Raw genomic sequence first — 26788 nt, 5'->3', positions numbered from 1 at the left:
ACGCAATCAAGCACAGATTAAAGTTTTTTAACGTTAGAAATACGCATTTTTGAAGAAAAAACTCACTTGGGTTCAGGGAGTTGGGAATGGGTTTTAGCCAAAACTCACCACATCTCACCAAGGGGGTAGGCAGGGGAAGGTCCAGAAATCGCCAAAATCGCTTCACGTACTCGATGGACGCCCCCCCCCCCTCCCTAAGTGTGGCTAAGAAGGACGTGTTGCAACGAGCGAAGCCTGATCCACTCACCGAGTATCTCGGCCGGTGTTCGGGCCTTGGTAGCCGGCACGGACCTCCTGCTGGCGGTCCTGCCGCCGCCTTCCCGCCGCCTCGCCGCCCCCGGCCCCGCCCCCGGGCAGCTCCTCGAGACGTCCTCGTCCTTCTCCGCCTCCCTCGCGGTGCGCTCCTCCTTGCAGGGGCAGGGGGAGTCCTCCCTCGCGCCGGACAGCGGGGCGTCGACCAGCTTCCCCGGGTCTATGCCCGCGGCGGGCGAGGACTCCTCCGGCCCTCCCCTCGCCTCCGGCCCCAGCCCCTCGGCGTCGTCCACCGGCACGTTCAGGTCCTTGGGCGAGCCCTCGGCTTCCGGCGCAATGTCCACGAACTTGGGCTTGTCGTAGAACGCCTTCTGGAAGTTCTCCACGCTGTCCAGGTGGTTGACGCTGACGTCGATCTGCGGTCCTTCGGCGCGCGCGCGCGCCTCCTCTTCGTCCTCCTCGTCGCCGTTGTTGTTGTTGTTGTTGTTGTTATTGTTGTTGTTGTAGGCGTTGTCGACGTCGCCGTCGTCGCTCTCCGACTCGTCGTCGCGCCGCTGCAGCCGGTGCGCGAGGTGCTGGAACCCCGGGTAGTTGGGGTTCACGATGCCGCGGCGGCGCCTCGTCTTGCCGAGGTTGCCGTCGTCGGACAGCGAGTCGGAGTTGCTCAGGTCGTCCTCGTCGTCGTCATCGTCGTCTTCGTCGTCGTCCTGGCTGAAGCAGCGGTACTCGTCGCCGGCGGGCGAGACGTCCAGCGAGCTGCAGCTCTGCTGCGCCTCTGGAAGGCAGACACCCAAAAACCCGGAAAAACATTAACATTTACATTAGCGTATCATTAGAGCCACGGAAATTTCGCGGATTCATTTAGTCGCAAGCTAGAATGCAAACCTCCACACTGTCGCACTGTGTTCATGATCGGACCGCAGTTATCTGGACACGCCCCTCCACGACCGTGAGCCAACGATGTCCAGCTAGGAGGGAAGTAAGCGAATCAGGTAGTGCCAAATAACAAGGATAAAAATGTTCTCGCTAAGAAATCAACCAATGGGAATGTGAACATGGGTCGAGCACACCCATAACTGTGAATTCTATCCTGAGGCCAGAGGAATCCGCGAAATTTCCGGGACTCTGGGTATCATTAGGGGCGGGCATTTTTCGCGAATACATCTTAACGCCTGTTAGACTGCAACATGGTATACCCGCACCAGTGGTTTCTCCCTTGTGATTGGCGGCCGTCTGCGAGAGAAGTAGTTTCCTTATATTTTGACCGAGCCACTCAGGACGCGTTTGCTTCCGCACTGAATAACTGTGATTGGTGTTGTTACAATCGATATGTACCTGGGAGAAACTCACCCAATCACGAAATACAGACGATGCTATAGTGTTTTAACTTTCATCTAGTCTCGAAATCTTTTCGCGAAATCTGCAGGCCCCTAGGTATCATCATTACGGACGGACATTCAACATCCGCATTATCATCTATGACATACAAATTTCACGGTTTCATTTCACGATAGGTAAGGAATGGCATAGGCCCCCTATGTCGCGAAATAAAATCTCAAAACCGATTAGGTTTGAATAATGTATGCTTCCACAATTATTAGGAGCTATTCTTCCGAAAAAAAGTTAAACTAACAGTAATTTTTTAATTTACAAATACGCCAATCTTTTGGTTGGAAATTTTGTTTATGATGAAATCTCTCGTCTAATATTTAATTAAGGCTTGTGTTCTATTTTGTGTGTGTAAATTTTAAGTATATTGTATTTTAAAATTGTATATATTTTTAAATCAATGAGATGCTATCTTAACAATTATTTAAAAAAAACATTAAAATAATAAATGTTTTAAATTTGTTTGGTCTTTTTGTAATTTTTGTAATTATACGTTTTCATTATATGGACAACACACTTTAAAAAACGTCGCACGTAACATAAGCAGACTAGTAACTCAAGCATAATCTTGCTTTTGTGAGATTTAATTTTACTAAAATAGGAAGAAAAAACTTGGCGTATTGTATATAAGTTAAGAAAAAGGAAATAAACAAAAAAAAATTATTAAAACAATTTTACTGGCGGCCGTATGCAAGAGAAGCCTCAGCTTCATTCGACCTGGCCAATCAGGACGCGTTTGCTTCCGCACTGGATTATTGATTATTGTGATCGGTGTGCTGACAGTAGACAAGTGGCTGAAGAAAATTAGACCAATCATGAAACAAAAACGATCCTACGGTTTATTAGCACTCAGTTGTGGTCTCGAAATGCAGCTAACATGTCATAAAAGTTGTACTTTTCTCACAATATTCGTGATTAAATTAAATTATTTATTAACAAATTGCCAAATATATTTTTTAAATATTATGAAATTAAAAAAAAAATGGGTGCTTTGCCAACACGCGCGTTTGAAATGAAACTTCACAGGTAAGAGGGATATGAAATGTTTAGGTTCCTCTAATATCTGACACACGCGTAGTCATGCGTTGAAGTAAACATTTATTTACTAGTTTCTGTACATGTCAGCAATATAATGATTTATCCATTACCTTGTTGGAAATGTCTACACAAACTGTCACAATTCCAATGCGAGAACCGGATCGAACCTCAAAACTTGAGAAGTTAGAGTTGTGAATTATGAATTGCGAAAGAATGCGAAAGAAGGCAAAAGAATGCGAAAGTAATGAAAAGTATGAGAAAGTATGCAAAAAAATGCAAACGTATGCAAAATTACGAAAACGAATGCGAAGTATGGAAACGTATGCAAAATAATGAAAAAGTATGCCAATGTATGCAAAAATATGTAAAATTGTGCAAAAGTAATAGAACGTGCGTTAACTTAAAAAAAAAATAATTGGTAAGAATGCGAAATCATGCGCTGATGCTGCCATCTGTAAACGGCCGTAAATATGTTTGGATTCAAAACTTATTTTGAACCCAACACCATCGAACAATATACGTTACATACTTTACACACGTTAACTCCGTTACCTAGTCACTTACAATACCCTGTGATTCCGATATTACTCTGCCAGCTGTAAAAAGGTTTATTTCGAAAATAATAAGAGAAGATATTTAACAGAAATATCATCTTATTCAATTTTTGATCAATATTTAATACGGGTAGGCTCAAATGTTTAAAAAAATTATATATATACAAAACTTTGATTATTATAATTTAATTTTTTTGGTAATTCTTACATCAATTTTGATACATAAACCTACGTGTAATCAAGGCACTGAAATATGTTTTTTCTACGACAATGACACTTTATGCATTGGTTACAAATTATAATCAAAGAATGTCTCTTAATGACATCGAAAAATTGCATACGGTTGTTGGAACCAAAATTCTAAACCCGCAAACCTTCGACACTGAATATGTTGAGACTGTAATAAGCCGGGTTAAATGTGCAATATATTTGTTCGGAAGTGATACACAACCACACATATTTAAGAACATGGAGGTAAGAAGTTACGTAGTGCGTGTTGTACAATTTATACCACGTAAATATTTATTTAAAACGAAATGAAACCACCCCATGCTTCATATCCCATCGTGAAAGGCAAATCTTTTTTTTTTTAAGTGAAACGTTTTTTACATGCGACAGAGTAATATCAGAATCACAGTGTAGCGGTAGTGAATAAGTAAGGGAGTTAACACGTGTAAGGTATGGCGTGGGGTTAAAAAATTAGTTTTAAAATTGAAAATTTGTTACAGCTGGTTACAGATGTAGCAGCCGCAATTGATTTTGTATACTTTCCAATATTTTGTTAATGTTTTCATATTTTATCATTCCTTACACACATTTATATACTTAAAGGTAATTTTGCATACTTGGCATACTTTACATAGGCTACTTATGCATACTTTTGCACACTTTCAAATAATTTTTGCATACTTTCACATACTTTTTGCATATATTTACACACCTTCGCATACTTTCGCATACGTTTGAATACTTTCGCCACTCATAATTCACCACTCTAAACTCTCAACACTGAGGTTGGATAAGGTGTTGAGAATTGGAATTACGACAATTTGTACAGACATTTCCAATAGGCTTACCATATTTTAGCTAACATAAAACCATTAATTCATTTTTAGATTCCACTTGAGAAATGAACAGAAACAAGTGATTAAATGTCTATTCTCAACGTATGATAACGTGTGTTTTAAATAATAGAGTACCTCAAAAATTTGCCTATCCATGTTGTCTGTGAAGTTTCATTTCAAACGTGTGAGGCATCCATGCACTAGTGTTTTTTTTTAAGTTAAATGCAGCTAAACGCTAATTTAAACGCTCATGTATTATTAAATTTTTCGCAATACTTACTTCTAATGGCATTTTTATAATTGTTCCTAATGAGCTCCTTTCAAGCTTTCAAACAAAATTTATTATTAGCTTCAATACAGCTACGGCTCGTTTTGCTAATCAATGGCTAAAAAAGAATAACTTAAACTTTAAAACATACACTCACTCAATAAATTAATATCTCCAAGGTTTCGAATGTTCTAAACTCAGATCATTCTGTTAGTGGTAATGAATTCTGGTTACTGTTACATTGTAAACCCATCTCAGAACTGTTACATCATCTTTAGTAGGCTCATTTTATTTTCTGTGTACTGAGTGAAAAAAAAAACCCCTTCGGTAATGTCAAAAGAACGCTGAGACCTCAAACATCACCAAATATATTTTTAGATGCTGCAGCAACAGACCCAAGACCAGTGGCGTAGCGTGGGTGGGGCGGAGGGGGCGGCCCGCCCCGGGCGGCAACCCGCGGGGGCGGGTCGCCGGTGAAGCGGGTTGAGATCTGATCTATGATTCATTCATTACATGTGTCAGACACACTATAATGTTCCATTTTTATCTAAAATTTTGCGCACCAACTATTTTTTAATATTTATTTAAAAGAAAAACTGTGAAATCACTGACAGAGCTCTTTATAACGTTTGTTTGTTTACATACGAACGGCAACATCGCATCACGCCGCGCCGCCCGGCGCGCGCGAGCCGAGTTGAGCGGCACTCCTTATTATGTTAATTACTCATACAAAATCTTTTGTTTCACGCGTCGGCCCGTGTCGATGGCTCTCTTTCGCACTCATTGAATTTAGTACTACGCATTGTACTGTAAAGTTTGACCTTAACCCAGGGCAAACCAAACAACTTCCGCAAACCGGGACACAGTAAAACTCCTATATTATTATTATTATTATTATTATTATTATTATTATTATTATTATTATTATTTATTTATTGTTTACAAAAGTTACAATATTTCTTACATTAGTCTCGCAAAAACTATTCACCTAGGTTTGTCTGCGAGTACGGAGTCACACTCGTACATTAAATCTTATTTTATAATACACTTAAAATTGCTCTAATAGCTGTTTGAACATTGATTATTGTTTAAAAAGTATGGAGTATATTAACATAAATTACATTGAGTTAAGGTACATCTTTTTAAGTTTACGACTGAATTTTGTCCTGCTACTTGAATTTAAAACTTCAATAGGGGATGTTTTGTAAATCTAGTAGTAGTCTAGGAATATTTTTTTTTTGTTTTTGGATATCTTGATTATTTATGGTACCTGTCATACAAAGAAAACATAATTTTTCATTTAGCTCAAAAATGGCGCCAACGATTTTTCTCAAATTTCTCGTCATTTTATCTTTTAATAACATCTATAACATGGCTTACTCAGTCAGTTTTAACCGGGAAACTCTAAAAAAGGTAGCTGCCATACAAAATCAATTTTGTTTGTAAATTTTCCTATAAGCCCGGCAAACCGCGCCGTCACCAAAACCACTTTTGTTTTGTGATAGATAAAATACTTATTTGAAATTCGAACGTGTCCTCCGGCCAATATTCATGGGAATACATAACTTATTTTACAGGTACAAGAAGAAGACGTACCTGCCGTCGCAGTTGGAAGTAGTTCTGGTCCCACCACAGAGCAGGTTCAAGACGAAGTCGACTCATTAAAAGTACCTCAAGCATCTAGTCATAAGCCTGCAGAAAAAGTGAATGTTGCCAAAGAAGACATAATTGAAATCGTGCCTTCTGCTCCTGCCGAAATCAAAGATGTGAATCTCGACGATGTAGGTTGCTGGCCTTCTCCTATGACCGACGAAGTAAGAACGCTTCTAGTATGTCGCGGATCTGACTCACTACAGCACATCGATTCCCAATTTGCCGATGTTGTTCGCTCAGGGACTTCAACGAAAGGTGGTACCCGAAAACTAACCAAAGAGTGGTTCTACAAACCATTATCTAACGACGAAAAGGTTCTCCGAACATGGATGGTGTACTCGCCTTTGAAGCAATCCTTGTATTGTTTTTCTTGCAAGCTGTTTGGCAATTCCGGCTCTAACTTCGCATCTGAAGAAGGATTCAACAAATGGTGGAAGCTAAGTCCAAGAATAGGAGACCATGAAAATAGCCTGGGCCATGAACAGAGCTTCTTGAAATGGAAGGAGTTGGAAGTTCGCCTGAACTGTAAAGCAACCATCGATCAGAAACAACAAGAAGTTTTCGAAAGTGAGGAGAAGAAGTGGAGGGATGTACTGTACAGGTTGCTGAATATTATCCAGTTCTTAGCCAAACAGAATCTGGCCTTCAGAGGACATCGAGAAGACATTCGAGGAGATGATAGTGACAATCGCGGGAACTTTCTGGAGTTAGTGCACCTCCTAGCTAAATACGACCCTCTTCTAATGGAACACCTGACAAAGATAAAGCTGGGAGCAAGAGTCTCAGTTTCGTATCTATCTCCAGAAACCCAGAATGAATTTATAAACTTACTGGGACAGCAAGTTCGATCCACCATCATCCGTCGTATTCAAGAAGCTAAATATTTATTGCGTAATCTTCGACAGCACACCAGTCATCTCCCACAATGACCAAATGAGCCAAGTTCTGCGATACGTACATATCGAAGGAGAAAAAGTCGCCGTGGTAGAATCTTTCATTGACTTCTTCGAACCAAAAGGAAAAAATGCAGAAGATCTCAGCAACGATATAATCGCGAAGATAACATTAGACGGACTGGACATACAGAATCTGAGAGGACAGGCTTATGACAATGCTGCCACAATGTCAGGGATCCACAATGGAGTTCAAGCCCGGATTAAAGCACCGAACCCGAAAGCTATATTCGTTGCATGCACAAACCACTCACTAAACTTGGCTGGGGTACACGCTGCTTCTGAATCAGTGGATTCCGTGACATTTTTTGGAACTCTGGAGAAGCTGTTTGCCTTCTTTTCCGCATCAACTGTTCGATGGAACGCTTTGGTTGCCGTCACAGGTCAAGCATTAAAACGAGTCACTGAAACGCGCTGGAGCGCTAGACATGTAGCTGTCAAGATGCTTAAAAATAAGTTTGAGGTAGTTCTTGAGGTACTGGAACAATTAACAGATTCATCTCAAACTTCCGAAACAAGATCGGGAGCCAGTCTTCTCCTGACAGCCATGCAGTCATTTAACTTCCTAACTTTTCTTGGCTTTTGGGCTGCAGTGCTACCTGAAGTAGATGACGCACAGATTTACCTGCAGAAACGAGGACTAAGTGTGGATAAGTGTGCTCAGAAACTCTGCGCTTTGAAAACCCTCTTAGTGGAAAGTAGAGACCGTTTCGTGCAAGAAGCAATTGACTTTGCTAAGACTCTCTGCGAAAAACTCGGAATCGAACTGAAAACGAGAAGAATTCGCAGGAAAAAACGCATGCATGGCGATGAATCTTCTGAAGATGCAGCTTTGTCTCACGAACAGGAAATCCGTCGAGAGATTACCGCATCATTCGACAAGATCATTCAAGAAATGACGACTCGATTCCAGCAAATTCAAGAAATATCGGACAAGTTCGGATTTTTGATGCCAGCGAAACTTTTGGACAGCAAGTTCGAGTGTGATCTTTCCCGTGTATTAGAAGACATCGACAAGGACGAGTTTCAGATGGAGCGGAAGCGTCTTTAGCAGTTTGTTGTTGTTGCCTGTTCTGAATCAGAGGAACATATAAGTGGTAATGGACCACTGGAGTTCCTCCAGTTCATTCAAAAACTGAATCTCGCAATTTCGGTTCCAAATAAAGTCATCTTGATTCGTATATATTTGACAGTAGTATATGAATGGGGCTCCGTAAACAGGCCTCAGGCGGTGGATTGAAGATTGTCGACCGCTATCTTGGATTGTGACGTCACGGCGGCAAAAATTCCTCAAAATTCCTCAAAAATGACTCAAAATGACTCAAAATTTCCCGTTTTCGAGGGAAAAATTCCCGTTTCGAGGAAAAATTAGGATTTCAAAAAACCACAAATGTCTTTTGCCTTAGAAAGAACACAAATTCCTAAAATAGGCTTAAGCATCCTTAACTCAAGCCTCAGTTAAGCCATTTCTAGGAATAAGGATACCATGACCGCCATCTTGAATTATGACGTCATCGTTGCAATTTACGTTACGGCCGCCATCTTTAAATTTATTATCCGATTTTAATGAAAAAAAATTTAAAATTCATAAAACAAATTAAATAATAAAATTTTTTATAAAATATTTAAAAAAACAAACATTTACGACACGGAGCTCGGAGTCCTCGGTTCGAACCCGACGAGTGCAAAAAAAATAAAAATGGCGACCGATCCTTCCCCCGCGGTGGCTGCAGACATACTGACTCCCACCACTTTTTATCATCATCTAGTATGACGTCATGGCCGCCATCTTGTCTTCGATGCTGGAAGCCATCATCATTGTATCGTCGGCTAGAGTGCGCCAATGACATGTTAGTTTAATTCGTATCCGCTAGAGTGCAGTAATCATTTATTACTGTGACATCCGCCATCTTGTCATTTGGCCGCCATCTTGAAAATCCGTAATTATTTAGCTAGAAATTCGGGAAAAGTTCCAAAATTCATTAAATAAATCACTCATTAATTTACATATTGATTCGATCGATTCCCGTCCTCGGTTCGATACCCGATCGTTGCAATAATGTTTAATCTTATGTAAAAAAAAATAATTTAAATAAACCATGTTCAACATTCGTAAAGAGACTCTAAATTCTCTACGACCACCAACCTATCAGACATCAAGACCACCATATTGGAAATGCGTAATTTTAATGCTAGAGATCCGGGAAAAAGTTCAGAAATCATTAAATAAATTTCCGATCAATATACTGATTAATTAGATCGACTAAGGTCCTTGGTACGATCTAGGATGATGCAAAAAAATTAATTATAACATCAATTTAACATAATAGTAACAGGTTCGAGGAATTAAACACCGCAAGTTCTTTTACAAACATAATATTTATTACATAATTTCTATTCTACTACAGGATCACTTACGAAAGCCAGCAATCTTATAATCATTTAGTTCCGCAGCGGTGTGAAATGACTAATTCTTAGCTCCAATCGGTTTATACTAGACAGAGTCCAGCCAGAACCTTTACAGACATAGTCCACCTCTTCTTGACAGAGTTTCTGGATACCGTTTTTAACAGTTTGCTTCACATCGTTAGAACTGTAAATTACTGCAGCCGATGTCTTGAATGCACACTTCTTCACTTCGTCATCGAACGGATATGGCTTTCCATATATACAGTCCAACCACAAGTTATATTTCAAAGGTCAGTTTGTTGCTACATCATCTGTAAGCTGATTGATTATCTTCTGTCTGATATCGTCAAGAAAATTACAAATGTCCTTCGACTCACCGAACGTATTTAGATAATAGTAGTCTTTCAACGTTCCACGAAATGCAGACTGCGCCAAGTAGAAGCCATTATCGTTCACTTGTAATGCTCCGAACACAGTCTTAGGTTTAGTTCCATGTTCAGACGTCATAACAATCGGTTGCTAGGCATCTGTTTTTTTGGTTGTACGCTTTCGTGTCTCCAATCTAAAGCGAGGAGTCGAAATGTCGGCAGGTAGTTCAGCAGTAGGAGCACAGACTCCACCTTTACATTTTTTCGCATGATGTTGCAAACTGTCAATTCGAGTAAACCATTTAAGGCACTCATCACATCGAAACTTCATGCGAGAAGGATTCTTCACGCATTTGCTCCGCTCATGTCTTCGTGCATCATGGGAAAATGCGAACGACGTATCACAGTAGCTGCAAGGATACCGTGGTGATGAAGACGATCCTTTCAGACCCGATCCAGATACAGGCGTCACAACAGTAGTACCATTTCCAGGCATTCTCTTATGCACATCGATGCATCGTTGTTGCGCCGAAACCTTTACTTTCTGCCGCACAGCAGGACCTTTGCATGCCTTCATGTGCGTTTTCATATTATCTTTTCTGGCAAACTGCTTATGAAATTTCTCACAAACAAACATTTTACGATATAGGTTCTTGGCACATTCGCTCCTCTCGTGTTGCCGAGCATTGCTGTTGTTTGAGAAAATCTTGTCACAGTAACAGCACCGATGTTCGCTAGTTGTCAAATCAGCATCCATTGAAGTCTCCATCGAGGTCGTATCGTCGATCGTCGTGGTTTCCTGCACATCCAGCTCAGTAGTCATTAAGCTATCTTCTGCTGGTGGTATCACATCTGTTGAAATCTCCTCCAATGTTGACGTCGTCGTCGTTGCCAACGGGATATGCTCCACCATTGTCGTCGCTGTCGTCAAGGTTCCCGTAGACGATGGTACAACGTCCATCGAGTTCGACGTTAAAGTCGGTAAATATGCCATCGAGTTCTCAAGAACAGGTAATTACGCAACTTATGCACCAGATAAAATAATAATCTAGGTGATCCTTACACCGTCGACGACAGTAACAAACTAAACGACCTGCTGTCTAGGACTCGCTTATATACATGCACCGGATGGAATAATACGCAAGTCAAATCAAGAACCATTTACTATAATACCAGAGTCAAAACAACATTAAAAATAGAAGGACCATCAACGAAAAGGCAGCACATTTGGAAGCACCGACAACGAAAAGGCAGCACCGACAACGAAAAGGCAGCACATTTGGAAGCACCGACAACGAAAAGGCAGCACCGACAACGAAAAGGCAGCACATTTGGAAGCACCGACAACGAAAAGGCAGCACATTTTGGAAGCACCGACAACGAAAAGGCAGCACCGTCATCGTAAAGGCACGGACCGCAAGACCGGGTCATGTCAATATCAGACATATAGACCATGAACTCAGTACACACAGGAAAAAGGAATGTACACGCAGGAAAACGGAACGTACACGCTGGAAAACGGAATTTACACTCAGGAAAACGGAATGTACACGCAGGAAAACGGAATTTACACGCAGGAAAACGGAATTTACACGCAGGAAAACGGAACGTACACGCAGGAAAAACGGAACGTACACGCAGGAAAAACGGAACGTACACGCACGAAAACGGAAGTTACACGCAGGAAAACGGAACGTACACGCAGGAAAACGGAACGTACACGCAGGAAAACGGAATGTACACGCAGGAAAACGGAACGTACACGCAGGAAAACGGATCGTACACGCAGGAAAACGGAACGTACACGCAGGAAAACGGAATGTTCACGCAGGAAAACGGAACTTACACGCAGGAAAACGGAATTTACACACAGGAAAACAGAAAGTACACGCAGGAAAACAGAACGTACACGCAGGAAAACGGAACGTACACGCAGGAAAACGGAACGTACACACAGGAAACGGAACGTACACGCAGGAAACGGAATGATCACAGGCTCCAAAATTCATTGGCTCCAATATTCATTGACTCCAATATTCATTGGCTCCAATATTCATTTACTCCAATATACATTGACTCCAATATTCATTGGCTTCAATATTCATTGGCTCCATCAGTCATTGTCACCAACAGTCTTTTGGTTCCAAAAGTCTTTTGGCTCTAAATATATTTGGCTAGAATTCTTCGAGTCTAAGAGACTATGAGGCCACATGGCTACGAGTCTAAAATGATCTAGATATTTACGAGTTATACACGGCTTGCGAGGCTAGAGCTACGAAGCTTCTAGTTCACAAGTTTACGTGACTGCGAGGATACAGGACTACTAGTCTACATGAGTACTTGACTACGAAGCTACTCGTCTACAAGGCTCCAATTGCAGCATCTGTCTTCGTCAGAATTTTCTCTCTTGCTCCAACTGCACCACCACCATTATGTTATAAGATTACATGGATACTTGCCTACGTAGCTTCAAGTCTATGAGGCTCCAATGTATCATGACTACGCGACTACGAGCCATGAGGTTACGAGACTACGTGAATACGAATCTTCAAGTTTACGAGACTGCGAGGCTACAGAGCTACGAAGCCTCTAGAAAAAGAGTTTACGTGACTGCGAGGATAGAGGTCATCAAGTCTACATGAGTACTTGACTACGAAGCTACTCATCTACAAGGCTCCAGTTGCCGTATCTGTCTTCGACGGAATTTTCTCTTTTGTTCCATCTGCACCACCAGCATTATGTTATAAGATTACATGGATACTTGCCTACGTAGCTTCAAGTCTACGAGGCTCCATTACATCATGTCTACGCGACTACGAGCCATGAGGTTACGAGACTACGTGACTACGAATCTTCAAGTTGACGAGACTGCGAGGCTACAGATCTACGAAGCCTCTAAAAAACGAGTTTACGTGTCTGCATGGATACAGGAATACAAGTCTGCATGAGTTCTTGACTACGAAGCTACTCGTCTACAAGGCTACAATTACTACATTTGTCTTCGACGGAATTTTCTCTTTTACTACATCTGCTCCATCACCATTATGTTATAAGATTACAAGGCTACTTGCTTACGTAGCTTCAATTCTACGAGGCTCCAATGCATCATGACTACGAGACTACGTGCCATGAGGTTACGAGACTATGCGATTGCAAGTCTTCAAGGTTACGTGATCCCGAGGCTATAGGACTACCAAGCTTCCAGAACGTATGGTTACGAGACTGCATGACTAATTGGCGGCGCGGCTACGAAACTTCATGTCTCTAACTGACTACAATAGCACTATTCAGTGGTGAGAGTTAATTTATCTCATGCAAAGGTACTTGCTGCAAGTAGTTCCGCTTTTCAACATCAGATGACGTCACGTGTTGCTTGCAGGTAAATAATATTTATTTCTTATATGCGGGATGCTCACTATCGATCGCATAAGAAGGATGGCTTCGTTAGTCTCCAAGGAGAAGGAAGTTCGTCCTACCTGCTAGTGCTTCTCAGATTTATCACGGTCCACCATCTTGGATTGCGACGTTACGGCGACCATCTTTGATGGGTGTGACCTTGACCTTTGACCGAAACCGCAGGAATGATCGCAAGCACTCGGATTAATCATCAAAATATTGATAAGAATAATCAGGAGCACACGGAGAAAACCATCACAATATTGATAAGAATAATCAGAAGCACACGGAGAAAAACGACACATGTTTTCTTTGATATCATAAAATTACAGGAAAAAAAATTTAAAAATAAAAATAAATTAATAAAAAATTTAAAAAAATTAAAAAATACATAAACTGATTCTGGCTTGTACTAAAACTCTATCTTTGCTCAACAATGGTAAGTTTACAAGCTAGCAGAATCAGTTTATGTATTTTTTAATTTTTTAAATTTTTTATTAATTTATTTTTATTTTTAATTTTTTTTTCCTGTAATTTTATGATATCAAAGAAAACATGTGTCGTTTTTCTCCGTGTGCTTCTGATTATTCTTATCAATATTGTGATGGTTTTCTCCGTGTGCTCCTGATTATTCTTATCAATATTTTGATGATTAATCCGAGTGCTTGCGATCATTCCTGCGGTTTCGGTCAAAGGTCAAGGTCACACCCATCAAAGATGGTCGCCGTAACGTCGCAATCCAAGATGGTGGACCGTGATAAATCTGAGAAGCACTAGCAGGAAGGACGAACTTCCTTCTCCTTGGAGACTAACGAAGCCATCCTTCTTATGCGATCGATAGTGAGCATCCCGCATATAAGAAATAAATATTATTTACCTGCAAGCAACACGTGACGTCATCTGATGTTGAAAAGCGGAACTACTTGCAGCAAGTACCTTTGCATGAGATAAATTAACTCTCACCACTGAATAGTGCTATTGTAGTCAGTTAGAGACATGAAGTTTCGTAGCCGCGCCGCCAATTAGTCATGCAGTCTCGTAACCATACGTTCTGGAAGCTTGGTAGTCCTATAGCCTCGGGATCACGTAACCTTGAAGACTTGCAATCGCATAGTCTCGTAACCTCATGGCACGTAGTCTCGTAGTCATGATGCATTGGAGCCTCGTAGACTTGAAGCTACGTAAGCAAGTAGCCTTGTAATCTTATAACATAATGGTGATGGAGCAGATGTAGTAAAAGAGAAAATTCCGTCGAAGACAAATGTAGTAATTGTAGCCTTGTAGACGAGTAGCTTCGTAGTCAAGAACTCATGCAGACTTGTATTCCTGTATCCATGCAGACACGTAAACTCGTTTTTTAGAGGCTTCGTAGATCTGTAGCCTCGCAGTCTCGTCAACTTGAAGATTCGTAGTCACGTAGTCTCGTAACCTCATGGCTCGTAGTCGCGTAGACATGATGTAATGGAGCCTCGTAGACTTAAAGCTACATAGGCAAGTATCCATGTAATCTTATAACATAATGCTGGTGGTGCAGATGGAACAAAAGAGAAAATTCCGTCGAAGACAGATACGGCAACTGGAGCCTTGTAGATGAGTAGCTTCGTAGTCAAGTACTCATGTAGACTTGATGACCTCTATCCTCGCAGTCACGTAAACTCTTTTTCTAGAGGCTTCGTAGCTCTGTAGCCTCGCAGTCTCGTAAACTTGAAGATTCGTATTCACGTAGTCTCGTAACCTCATGGCTCGTAGTCGCGTAGTCATGATACATTGGAGCCTCGTAGACTTGAAGCTACGTAGGCAAGTATCCATGTAATCTTATAACATAATGGTGGTGGTGCAGTTGGAGCAAGAGAGAAAATTCTGACGAAGACAGATGCTGCAATTGGAGCCTTGTAGACGAGTAGCTTCGTAGTCAAGTACTCATGTAGACTAGTAGTCCTGTATCCTCGCAGTCACGTAAACTTGTGAACTAGAAGCTTCGTAGCTCTAGCCTCGCAAGCCGTGTATAACTCGTAAATATCTAGATCATTTTAGACTCGCAGCCATGTGGCCTCATAGTCTCTTAGACTCGAAGAATTCTAGCCAAATATATTTAGAGCCAAAAGACTTTTGGAACCAAAAGACTGTTGGTGACAATGACTGATGGAGCCAATGAATATTGAAGCCAATGAATATTGGAGTCAATGTATATTGGAGTAAATGAATATTGGAGCCAATGAATATTGGAGTCAATGAATATTGGAGCCAATGAATTTTGGAGCCTGTGATCATTCCGTTTCCTGCGTGTACGTTCCGTTTCCTGTGTGTACGTTCCGTTTTCCTGCGTGTACGTTCCGTTTTCCTGCGTGTACGTTCTGTTTTCCTGCGTGTACTTTCTGTTTTCCTGTGTGTAAATTCCGTTTTCCTGCGTGTAAGTTCCGTTTTCCTGCGTGAACATTCCGTTTTCCTGCGTGTACGTTCCGTTTTCCTGCGTGTACGATCCGTTTTCCTGCGTGTACGTTCCGTTTTCCTGCGTGTACATTCCGTTTTCCTGCGTGTACGTTCCGTTTTCCTGCGTGTACGTTCCGTTTTCCTGCGTGTAACTTCCGTTTTCCTGCGTGTACGTTCCGTTTTTCCTGCGTGTACGTTCCGTTTTTCCTGCGTGTACGTTCCGTTTTCATGCGTGTAAATTCCGTTTTCCTGCGTGTACATTCCGTTTTCCTGCGTGAACATTCCGTTTTCCTGCGTGTACGATTCGTTTTTCCTGCGTGTACGTTCCGTTTTACTGCGTGTACCTTCCGTTTTCCTGCGCGCACATTCCGTTTTTCCAGCGTGTACGTTCCGTTTTCCTGCGTGTACATTCCTTTTTCCTGTGTGTACGTTCCATTTTCCTGCGTGTACCTTCCGTTTTCCTGCGTGTACGTTCCGTTTTTCCTGCGTGTACGTTCCGTTTTTCCTGCGTGTACGTTCCACTTTCCTGCGTGTAAATTCCGTTTTCCTGCGTGTACATTCCGTTTTCCTGAGTGTAAATTCCGTTTTCCAGCGTGTACGTTCCGTTTTCCTGCGTGTATATTCCTTTTTCCTGTGTGTACTGAGTTCATGTTCTATATGTCTGATATTGACATGACCCGGTCTTGCGGTCCGTGCCTTTACGATGACGGTGCTGCCTTTTCGTTGTCGGTGCTTCCAAAATGTGCTGCCTTTTCGTTGTCGGTGCTTCCAAATGTGCTGCCTTTTCGTTGTCGGTGCTGCCTTTTCGTTGTCGGTGCTTCCAAATGTGCTGCCTTTTCGTTGATGGTCCTTCTATTTTTAATGTTGTTTTGACTCTGGTATTATAGTAAATGGTTCTTGATTTGACTTGCGTATTATTCCATCCGGTGCATGTATATAAGCGAGTCCTAGACAGCAGGTCGTTTAGTTTGTTACTGTCGTCGACGGTGTAAGGATCACCTAGATTATTATTTTATCTGGTGCATAAGTCGCGTAATTACCTGTTCTTGAGAACTCGATGGCATATTTACCGACTTTAACGTCGAACTCGATGGACGTTGTACCATCGTCTACGGGAACCTTGACGACAGCGACGACAATGGTGGAGCAGATCCCGTTGGCAACGACGACGACGTCAACATTGGAGGAGATTTCAACAGATGTGATACCACCAGCAGAAGATAGCTTAATGACTACTGAGCTGGATGTGCAGGAAACCACGACGATCGACGATACGACCTCGATGGAGACTTCAATGGATGCTGATTTGACAACTAGCGAACATCGGTGCTGTTACTGTGACAAGATTTTCTCAAACAACAGCAATGCTCGGCAACACGAGAGGAGCGAATGTGCCAAGAACCTATATCGTAAAATGTTTGTTTGTGAGAAATTTCATAAGCAGTTTGCCAGAAAAGATAATATGAAAACGCACATGAAGGCATGCAAAGGTCCTGCTGTGCGGCAGAAAGTAAAGGTTTCGGCGCAACAACGATGCATCGATGTGCATAAGAGAATGCCTGGAAATGGTACTACTGTTGTGACGCCTGTATCTGGATCGGGTCTGAAAGGATCGTCTTCATCACCACGGTATCCTTGCAGCTACTGTGATACGTCGTTCGCATTTTCCCATGATGCACGAAGACATGAGCGGAGCAAATGCGCGAAGAATCCTTCTCGCATGAAGTTTCGATGTGATGAGTGCCTTAAATGGTTTACTCGAATTGACAGTTTGCAACATCATGCGAAAAAATGTAAAGGTGGAGTCTGTGCTCCTACTGCTGAACTACCTGCCGACATTTCGACTCCTCGCTTTAGATTGGAGACACGAAAGCGTACAACCAAAAAAACAGATGCCTAGCAACCGATTGTTATGACGTCTGAACATGGAACTAAACCTAAGACTGTGTTCGGAGCATTACAAGTGAACGATAATGGCTTCTACTTGGCGCAGTCTGCATTTCGTGGAACGTTGAAAGACTACTATTATCTAAATACGTTCGGTGAGTCGAAGGACATTTGTAATTTTCTTGACGATATCAGACAGAAGATAATCAATCAGCTTACTGATGATGTAGCAACAAACTGACCTTTGAAATATAACTTGTGGTTGGACTGTATATATGGAAAGCCATATCCGTTCGATGACGAAGTGAAGAAGTGTGCATTCAAGACATCGGCTGCAGTAATTTACAGTTCTAACGATGTGAAGCAAACTGTTAAAAACGGTATCCAGAAACTCTGTCAAGAAGAGGTGGACTATGTCTGTAAAGGTTCTGGCTGGACTCTGTCTAGTATAAACCGATTGGAGCTAAGAATTAGTCATTTCACACCGCTGCGGAACTAAATGATTATAAGATTGCTGGCTTTCGTAAGTGATCCTGTAGTAGAATAGAAATTATGTAATAAATATTATGTTTGTAAAAGAAGTTGCGGTGTTTAATTCCTCGAACCTGTTACTATTATGTTAAATTGATGTTATATTTAATTTTTTTGCATCATCCTAGATCGTACCAAGGACCTTAGTCGATCTAATTAATCAGTATATTGATCGGAAATTTATTTAATGATTTCTGAACTTTTTCCCGGATCTCTAGCATTAAAATTACGCATTTCCAATATGGTGGTCTTGATGTCTGATAGGTTGGTGGTCGTAGAGAATTAAGAGTCTCTTTACGAATGTTGAACATGGTTTATTTAAATTATTTTTTTTTACATAAGATTAAACAATATTGCAACGATCGGGTATCGAACCGAGGACGGGAATCGATCGAATCAATATGTAAATTAATGAGTGATTTATTTAATGAATTTTGGAACTTTTCCCGAATTTCTAGCTAAATAATTACGGATTTTCAAGATGGCGGCCTAATGACAAGATGGCGGATGTCACAGTAATAAATGATTACTGCACTCTAGCGGATACGAATTAAACTAACATGTCATCGGCGCACTCTATCCGACGATACAATGATGATGGCTTCCAGCATCGAAGACAAGATGGCGGCCATGACGTCATACTAGATGATGATAAAAAGTGGTGGGAGTCAGTATGTCTGCAGCCACCGCGGGGGAAGGATCGGTCGCCATTTTTATTTTTTTTGCACTCGTCGGGTTCGAACCGAGGACTCCGAGCTCCGAGTCGTAAATGTTTGTTTTTTTAAATATTTTATTAAAAATTTTATTATTTAATTTGTTTTATGAATTTTAAATTTTTTTTTCATTAAAATCGGATAATAAATTTAAAGATGGCAGCCGTAACATAAATTGCAACGATGACGTCATAATTCAAGATGGCGGTCATGGTATCCTTATTCCTAGAAATGGCTTAACTGAGGCTTGAGTTAAGGATGCCTAAGCCTAATTTAGGAATTTTTGTTCTTTCTAAGGCAAAAGACATTTGTGGTTTTTTGAAATCCTAATTTTTCCTCGAAACGGGAATTTTTTCCTCGAAAACGGGAAATTTTGAGTCATTTTGAGTCATTTTTGAGGAATTTTGAGGAATTTTTGCCGCCGTGACGTCACAATCCAAGATAGCGGTCGACAATCTTTAATCCACCGCCTGAGGCCTGTTTCCGGAGCCCCATTCATATACTACTTTTGACTTTGGCGATTAGTGTTGCAAGTTGTGAGAGAAGTTTTTCGAAGTTGAAGCTAATAAAAAATTACCTCAGATCTACTATGAGCTCCGCTAGACTATCGAACTTGGCTATATTGTCGATTGAACAAGAATTGGCTGCTAATATTGATTTTGACAAAGTTATTTCTGACTTCGCTGCTCATAAGGCCCGTAGAATCCGCTTGTAAAACCGCTCATCCTATTTTAACTTCAATAAAAGGTACCTCATTGCATGTGAAATTTAATTTTAAGTAAGCACCTATAGAATGGGGGCGGCAAAATGGGTCTCCCGCCCCAGGCGCCGAGATGGCACGCTACGCCACTGCCCAAGACCCTCAATGTTTGTATCTGGTGTAACCGTTGACTGTGGTAACAAACTCCGGGGAAATCCTCCTTCAGTATTTGTGTACTTTCCTTCACTTGATGCCGATGCGTTATTTTTAGGAGCTGAAATACAAACACTAGCAAAATTAACCGGCTGAAACGCCTCACGAACTTCCGAGATTGGTTGTCACCCAGCTTTAAAAGATTGAGCAAAGAAGAATTCTTTCCTTGAAAAAAAAAAAACGCTTAAGTAAACAAATAATTACTTTAAGGAATCTGTTCACACAAGACCCTTCATATTTTAAGCATATACCATATAAGAAATTACAAAATAATGTTATATGTATGTAATTTTTGTTAGTGTATGAACCGTTGCTAGGCGTACAGAGATGTATTAATGAATTACTAATGCCATTACAAAGGATTAAAGCAAAATATATCCCTTATCTACAACGGAAAACTTAATAGTGCAAAAGAGAAACTAAGTAGCATACTTGTTTTATAACTTTTTTTAGCAAACGATTTTGTGTTGAAGTATTACCACGATTCTGAAGTTACGACAACTTATAAACTTTTTATTACAGAATATATGTGAATATTTAGATGTTTGCCTGAATTCAAACTACTGACAGAACCATTTCTTTATTTAATTACAACCAATAAATATTCGTTGGACGTATACGCACATAGGGATGCAAATTTACATAAATAGCTCTGCTTTAAATTAATTTAATGCTATATAGTATATAACACGGTAATGTAGGACGAATCTTAGACATAAAGCCTCAGTTATTTTGTACGAGTTTCCTACAACTAAACGAGGCAAAAAGAATCTTGTATAATAGAGGATCTCAGGGCGCCTGATCTTCAAAGTCACCCAGGATGTCATCTAGGAAGACTTGGACAGAAGATCCCTACTAATTTTGAGAAGGAGCTGTCTATAGGGACGAAGTTCTGCGGGACGCGTCGCGGGGCGCCTGACCTTCAAAGTCACCCAGGCTGTCATCTGGCGAGGACATACACAGAAGATATCTACTGATACTGTCAAGGAGCGGCTGTCTGTAGTGACTGAAGTTCTGCGGGACGGGTCCCAGGATGCCTGACCTTCAAAGTCACCCAGGCTGTCATCTGGCGATGGCATACACAGAAGATATCTACTGATACTGGATAGGAGCGGCTGTCTGTAGTGACTGAATTTCTGCGGGACGGGTCCCAGGATGCCTGACCTTCAAAGTCACCCAGGCTGTCATCTAGGAGGACCAGGACAGAAGATCCCTACTAATTTTGAAAAGGAGCGTCCGTCTCTCGTGACGAAGTTCAGCGGGACGCGTCGCGGGGCGCCTGACCTTCAAAGTCACCCAGGCTGTCATCTGGCGAGGACTCGGACAGCAGGTCGGAGGAGCCGCTGTAGCTCGCGCGGCGATCCTGGCGCTGCAAGGTGGCCGCGATGTTGTTGTTGAAGTGGCCGCCCTCGTTGGACAAGCGCTGGAGGTCTCTGGTCGTCAGGCGCGCCGACAGGGGCGAGTTCTGCGTCCCCACGTAGTTGGTGGTCCATTGCGTGCTGCGGAACAAACACACACGCATCGACGTGTTAACACCTCGGGCTTACATTATAAATCTAAATCACTGGTTTGAATAAGTGAAAACGATTAGGCTAACTGAAAATTCTGCTGACAAGTTATTGCAACATAACACTTCAAAACCTGGTTTCAGAAGAGCAGAAGAAACCGCATGTGAACCACACACGCATGGTAGATATACTCTGTAGAACGAAAGTGGATTATCCTGAATTTTCAGCTGCTGCTTTAAAGTTAATAGGGATATACCTGCAACTAATTGTGGACTCGGAAAGATCTTTTTCGAAGTATTCGGTAGTTGTAAGTGACAGAAGAAGATCTCTGAAACCAGAGAATGTTGAACTTCTGACAATGGTGGCTATCTCCTGAACTAAATGATATTGCACACAAATAACTAAAGTTTAACTGTACTTTATATTTTCATTTATCTGTGTTTTTCCGAACTCAGGAACATTACAGAAGAATTCTGAGTTTCAGTTGTCGGTTTTTGTTTAATCTTAACAACCTAATATTGTTTTATGTGCATATTTTCAGTGTCTAAGCACAAATTGTTTAAGCATTCGATGAACACAGCTGTGCTTGGCGTGTATAGGTTATTACATGTGCTTTAACTTTTTATGACGATAAAGACGAAATCCATAATTCTTTATGACGAAAAGTGCTTTTTTATATTAACAAAATAAATCTTGGCTCTATTTATTGGATGGCAAATCAGTAGAATTCACTGGAAAGAAAAGTTAAATCCTCTGATAAAACTTTGACAGTTTGGCTTGAAACAGTTACAACGTATTCAAATATAGTGTGTAGAGATTCAAATACAAATATTACGCATTTTTGTAGGATAAGGTTTTACATTGCACGGTTCTGCGTAGGGGCTTAAGGCTAAAGGAGCTCTAGGATTATAGTGGGCTCCAAACTACAGCTCTCGACTGAATCAAAATACAACACATTTTTAATACACAGTTGGATATTTTCCTTGTGTCACGATGTGACCTGATTTTAAGCAGTACATTCTAAAAATAAAATCGATGACAGTGAAACAGTAGAGATCCGCCTAAATACAACTTCTATAATGTGAAAACTTTGTAAGTTTTAAATTTTCCTGTTAATGTTTTATAGAAATTTAACAGGAAAAGACTAAATTAACTTATGCGAACTCAAAGGCAAGTTTTATTCAATGTAAACTGAATAATTCGGGTTTGAAAATCAGTTCCCTAAAGTTTTCTTACAGAAGAGTCATTGATATAAGTTTGTTTCGTTCGATTAATTTATTTTTAAATTTAGACTAAGCAAATGCGGTTTATCGGTTATAATTTTTGATTTGCCGGTTTTTTTTTAGAACTTTTCAACACTCGCACAGGTACAAGGTTTGTGGTTCTGTATAAAAAAATTCTGGCCGTGTCAGTACAATGGAGGTAAAGAGTTAGAGAGAGTTAGAGAGAGAGAGAGAGAGAGAGAGAGAGAGAGAGAGAGAGAGAGAGAGTGTGTGTGTGTGTGTGTGTAATAATGGCCATTTTTGTCCAAATGAAGTAAAATCAAGAAAGATAACCGCTCTCCTGCCTTCGAGTAACTTCGGAATATTTTTTTTAATTTCGCGCGTAATAAACCGTTTTCACGTTTATCTTAAAATTCAGGGCGTGGCCATGTCAGCATGATTATATGGTTCAGTGTGTGAAGCCGTTGGTTTTCTTCAGCTAATTGTTGGGCAAAGTGTATTAGACACCCAAAGCAATGGTTGAAGTTTAGTGTTTGCTTTAGGAAACAGTTATAAATTATTATTATTTTTTAATGAATGAGTCTGTTTTTAACGACGGAGATTCTGATTCATATAGCTGGCGTTATTAAGCACTATTTCCGCAATGTTTTTGGGGATGGCGAGGTTAAGAAGTGACTTCGACCTCACAGCATGCCGTCTCTTGATAGTTCCTTACTCCATGTTAAAATTAGAACCTGTAGCTTAGCAACAGGTGTCAAGTGACGTAACAAATTACTTGCTGCAATTAAAAAATATTTTGATCTGTTTTAATGGCTTAAGACTCTTTGGTTTGTCATTCGATACCTTTGTGTAGTACTTTTAACCCACGAGTATTTTCCAACTTAAAAATAAAACCCGACTACACGCGAGGACGAGTATTGCGTGTTAAAAAGGCTCTGTGAAATGTAGGCTTCTGTTTGTATCATACACACTGATAAAATTATTCACCTTTAATTGAAGAAAAACGATGGTTAAAAATTATCCAGGAATCTTCATAAATTATGGTTATCTTCGTAAATTTACGGTCTCAGAATTTACTTACTTTAAACATGAATCCAAAAGAATAGCCTTGGTATACAAACAAAACATTCAAATACTTGTTAAGTCTACGCAAAAAAAAAATTTTTGTCAACGTGAGTGTTTACCTTTATTAATAACGAAACATACAACTCGGAAGTCTAAATGCAAATAAGTTTCCATGAAGATTCAGTTACTGTAACTAACTCATAGTTTACCTAAGTTCAATTCTTCGTTAGAAAGTCCGTAATTTCTAACAGTGCACCCAGTCCATAGACTAATACATACTTGGTCAGTACACAAGACGAAATTCTTTCAGCACATTCAGGATCGCAGAGAGTTAAAAAAGGACACTCGTAAAACGCGCGCGGTCCTTACGCCATTTAGAATTTCCCCGTCGCTGGGACATCCGCGGAGACGCCACCCCTAAGCCCCGAAGCGTGTGTTGCGGTAACGATTTATCCCCGGAGCAGGCCCCATCCGAATGGAATTCTTTAGCAGATTACGAATGTGTTCCGTATTTCAGGGAACGGAAGGAAGGAAGGGAGGGGATTAGCGGGAATGGGAGAAGGAACCCCGTCCAGGGAGTCGGTGGCGGGGAAGAGTAAAGAAACGGGCGAAGCTCTCAGGGAAAGAAAAACAGCGCTTCGGTTAAAAAAAAAAAAAAAAAATACGGCTGTTCGTAACGACTTAAGAACAACGAGTTCCTTCGTGCACGGGAGCAGATAAAATAAGGCTGAACGTTAAAATTACCATAATCTTCAAGTACAAAAAAAAAGGTTACTTCTAGAATAAGCATTGAAAGAATCTTCCTTCTAAAAAAAAATTATCTTAGTTCCGTACGGTGATTTGCAACGTGGCTTAAATCCTGTACACACAACCCTCAGTTTTATACGCAAAGACATTCGTGACTCTGCACTTGTTAAGATAAAGTTATAACTATATATAAAAAAAACAGCACAGCTATTAGATCACGCATCCTATTGGCTGCTATTAATTTGAAAACTCTGTGAGGAAATTAGAAAAAAAATTTTTTTTTTTTTGCTGACACGTTTATGAAACAATACCAAAGACGCTATAAATAAGACTAACTAAAAAAATTGTTGTTGGAAAAAAATATATTTTTTACTTACCATGAATATTTATGGCTGGAAATTAACTTTATTTTTTTTTAAAACCCACGTGACCACCAAGAAATTTGTTTAATTTTTGAAACTCAAGTGCAGTGGCGTATACAGAAATTATTCTTGAAACTTTTTCGGGGAAGATATACTACACACATATACGTTGAACGTATAACAATCATATTAAAAAGAACTGCAATATAAAGCTTTGCGTGCACATAGTACTAAATTAAAAACTTTTTTAGTGTATATTCATAGTGGGTTACGTATAAAACTAACAGTGTTGCACTTAGTTTTAGATTTTCTGTACTCATTTTATATAGTATTTGTAAGCTTTAACCTATAATGGATATTCGTATATAAACATACTAATGAGTAGAGACTGGAAAAATTCGCGAATTCAATTCGCGATAGGCTAAAATACTCAGTGCTGCCTCTGCTATTGGCTCACAACTCACCTGGATGACTCTCGGCCAATGAGAAACATCCAACCAACGCTTTATCGAATCACAGGCTGCTACGTTGGGGCGTCTCACAAGACAGCAGCCAATGGGTGGGTGACATTTGACCGAGAGTACATATAACTATGGAGTTCTTCTTACAGGTCATTGAACCCGCGAATTTTTCCGATCCCTACTAATAAGGCATTACATAGAAGTTGCAGTTTGCAAATTTCCTCGTCATTTAAAAGATTTTTATTTACATTGGATTGAAAATTGACACGTACATTTTAATTTCAATGGTTTATACGAAGACAAAGGAAAAAATTGTAAAAATGTAACCATATAATAAAACAGACTATGTCACAGTATTTTTAAAATACAGCAAATATATAATGATTTGGAATACTTGTGTTCTACTAAACGTAAAAATTGGTATTAGTATGTTCATTTCATCTATTAGGTATTTAAATTTGAAACTGTTTTTCCTTGCACGTTATAATTATAAAGATATATAAGATGGATTATTAAGTTGAACTTGACAGTATTTGACAAGAATCGTTTTCGAAACGCGTGTCTGATCTTTTGGAATTAGCTTATAGGCACTTCTTGTGGAATAAAATAAAAACTCTCAATGATATGAAAATGAATAATTTCGAACAAAATACTAACGTTCCGGTGGATTTCATAATAATGTGTTAATTTGGGTTCACTGTGATACAAAAAAAAAAAAACGAGTTAAGAATATAATAAGTCGAAACTTACAAATGTATACAAAACTGTAAAACTAATCTTTACACTTCGTTTACACTTTCCTTTTTTTTTTTGGGGGGGGGGGGGGGAAGCCATACAGAGAGGCAGTAGTTTTGAGGTATGAATAATGATTGCACAGAAAAAAAATTCTATACTTTTACAAAAGATTCCTTTGGAAACCAGTTGTAAAGATATAGTTTCTAATACTACAAGTACGATATTGTAACATTCAACAACACATGCTTTGTGTATGTATATGAACTACGTTTTGGCGCATAATTTTATATTTTCATTGATGTTTCTTTAAAGCATAATTTTATCAAACTGTGGAAAATATAATCGATTATTCAATAATTGGACTTACTCATGATCCAAAATAGCCTGGAGTAGTGACTTGAGTAAACCTTACGACTGCAGCAGAGGACAAATATTCAACGGTTAATAGTTCTCTTTCTGTTAGGTGCATACAAAATCATATACTATAGTGTATTTCACCAGGAAATTTATCTCAATAAATAGTACACAGTTGTGATGCAAACATTCTGCTAGGTTCTGACACACTATAAATAAATAGGCTCTTGTGATAAATTGTCATATTTTATAACTATCATATGTCCGAACTGTAGCAAACTGTACAATTTATACTAAAAATATTTCAAACAATAGGAATGATTGACAAAAATCAGTTCTTTATAAGAACAGATTTCGTTTGAACAAATAGATACACAAACTTTTCTGTGTAAGCACAAGCTTGGTATCTTTCAGGAAATTAGGACGGGCACAGTATGTTCCTAGAGGCATACTCTGTGATGTCATTAATATAAAGCAATTACTTTATGCTCCAATTATAAAAGTATTGTTAAAAA

General features: G+C 40.0%; 1 protein-coding gene across 1 annotated transcript in view; it reads right to left on the bottom strand.

Annotated features, from left to right (window-relative positions):
* LOC134536754 (schwannomin-interacting protein 1) overlaps positions 1-26788 on the bottom strand; it is a 257366-nt gene that overhangs the window by 142490 nt on the left and 88088 nt on the right. The window contains exons 4-5 of the mRNA XM_063376662.1: positions 21103-21317; positions 248-1027 (exon numbers count right to left, since the gene is read on the bottom strand). Of these exons, the coding sequence (XP_063232732.1) occupies positions 248-1027; positions 21103-21317 (995 nt within the window). The remainder of the gene's footprint in view (positions 1-247; positions 1028-21102; positions 21318-26788) is intronic.

Source organism: Bacillus rossius, chromosome 11 (assembly GCF_032445375.1).
Source record: "Bacillus rossius redtenbacheri isolate Brsri chromosome 11, Brsri_v3, whole genome shotgun sequence".
In the NCBI taxonomy this organism is placed as follows: Eukaryota; Metazoa; Arthropoda; class Insecta; order Phasmatodea; family Bacillidae; genus Bacillus; species Bacillus rossius.
This window is presented reverse-complemented; position numbering and strand designations above follow the sequence as displayed.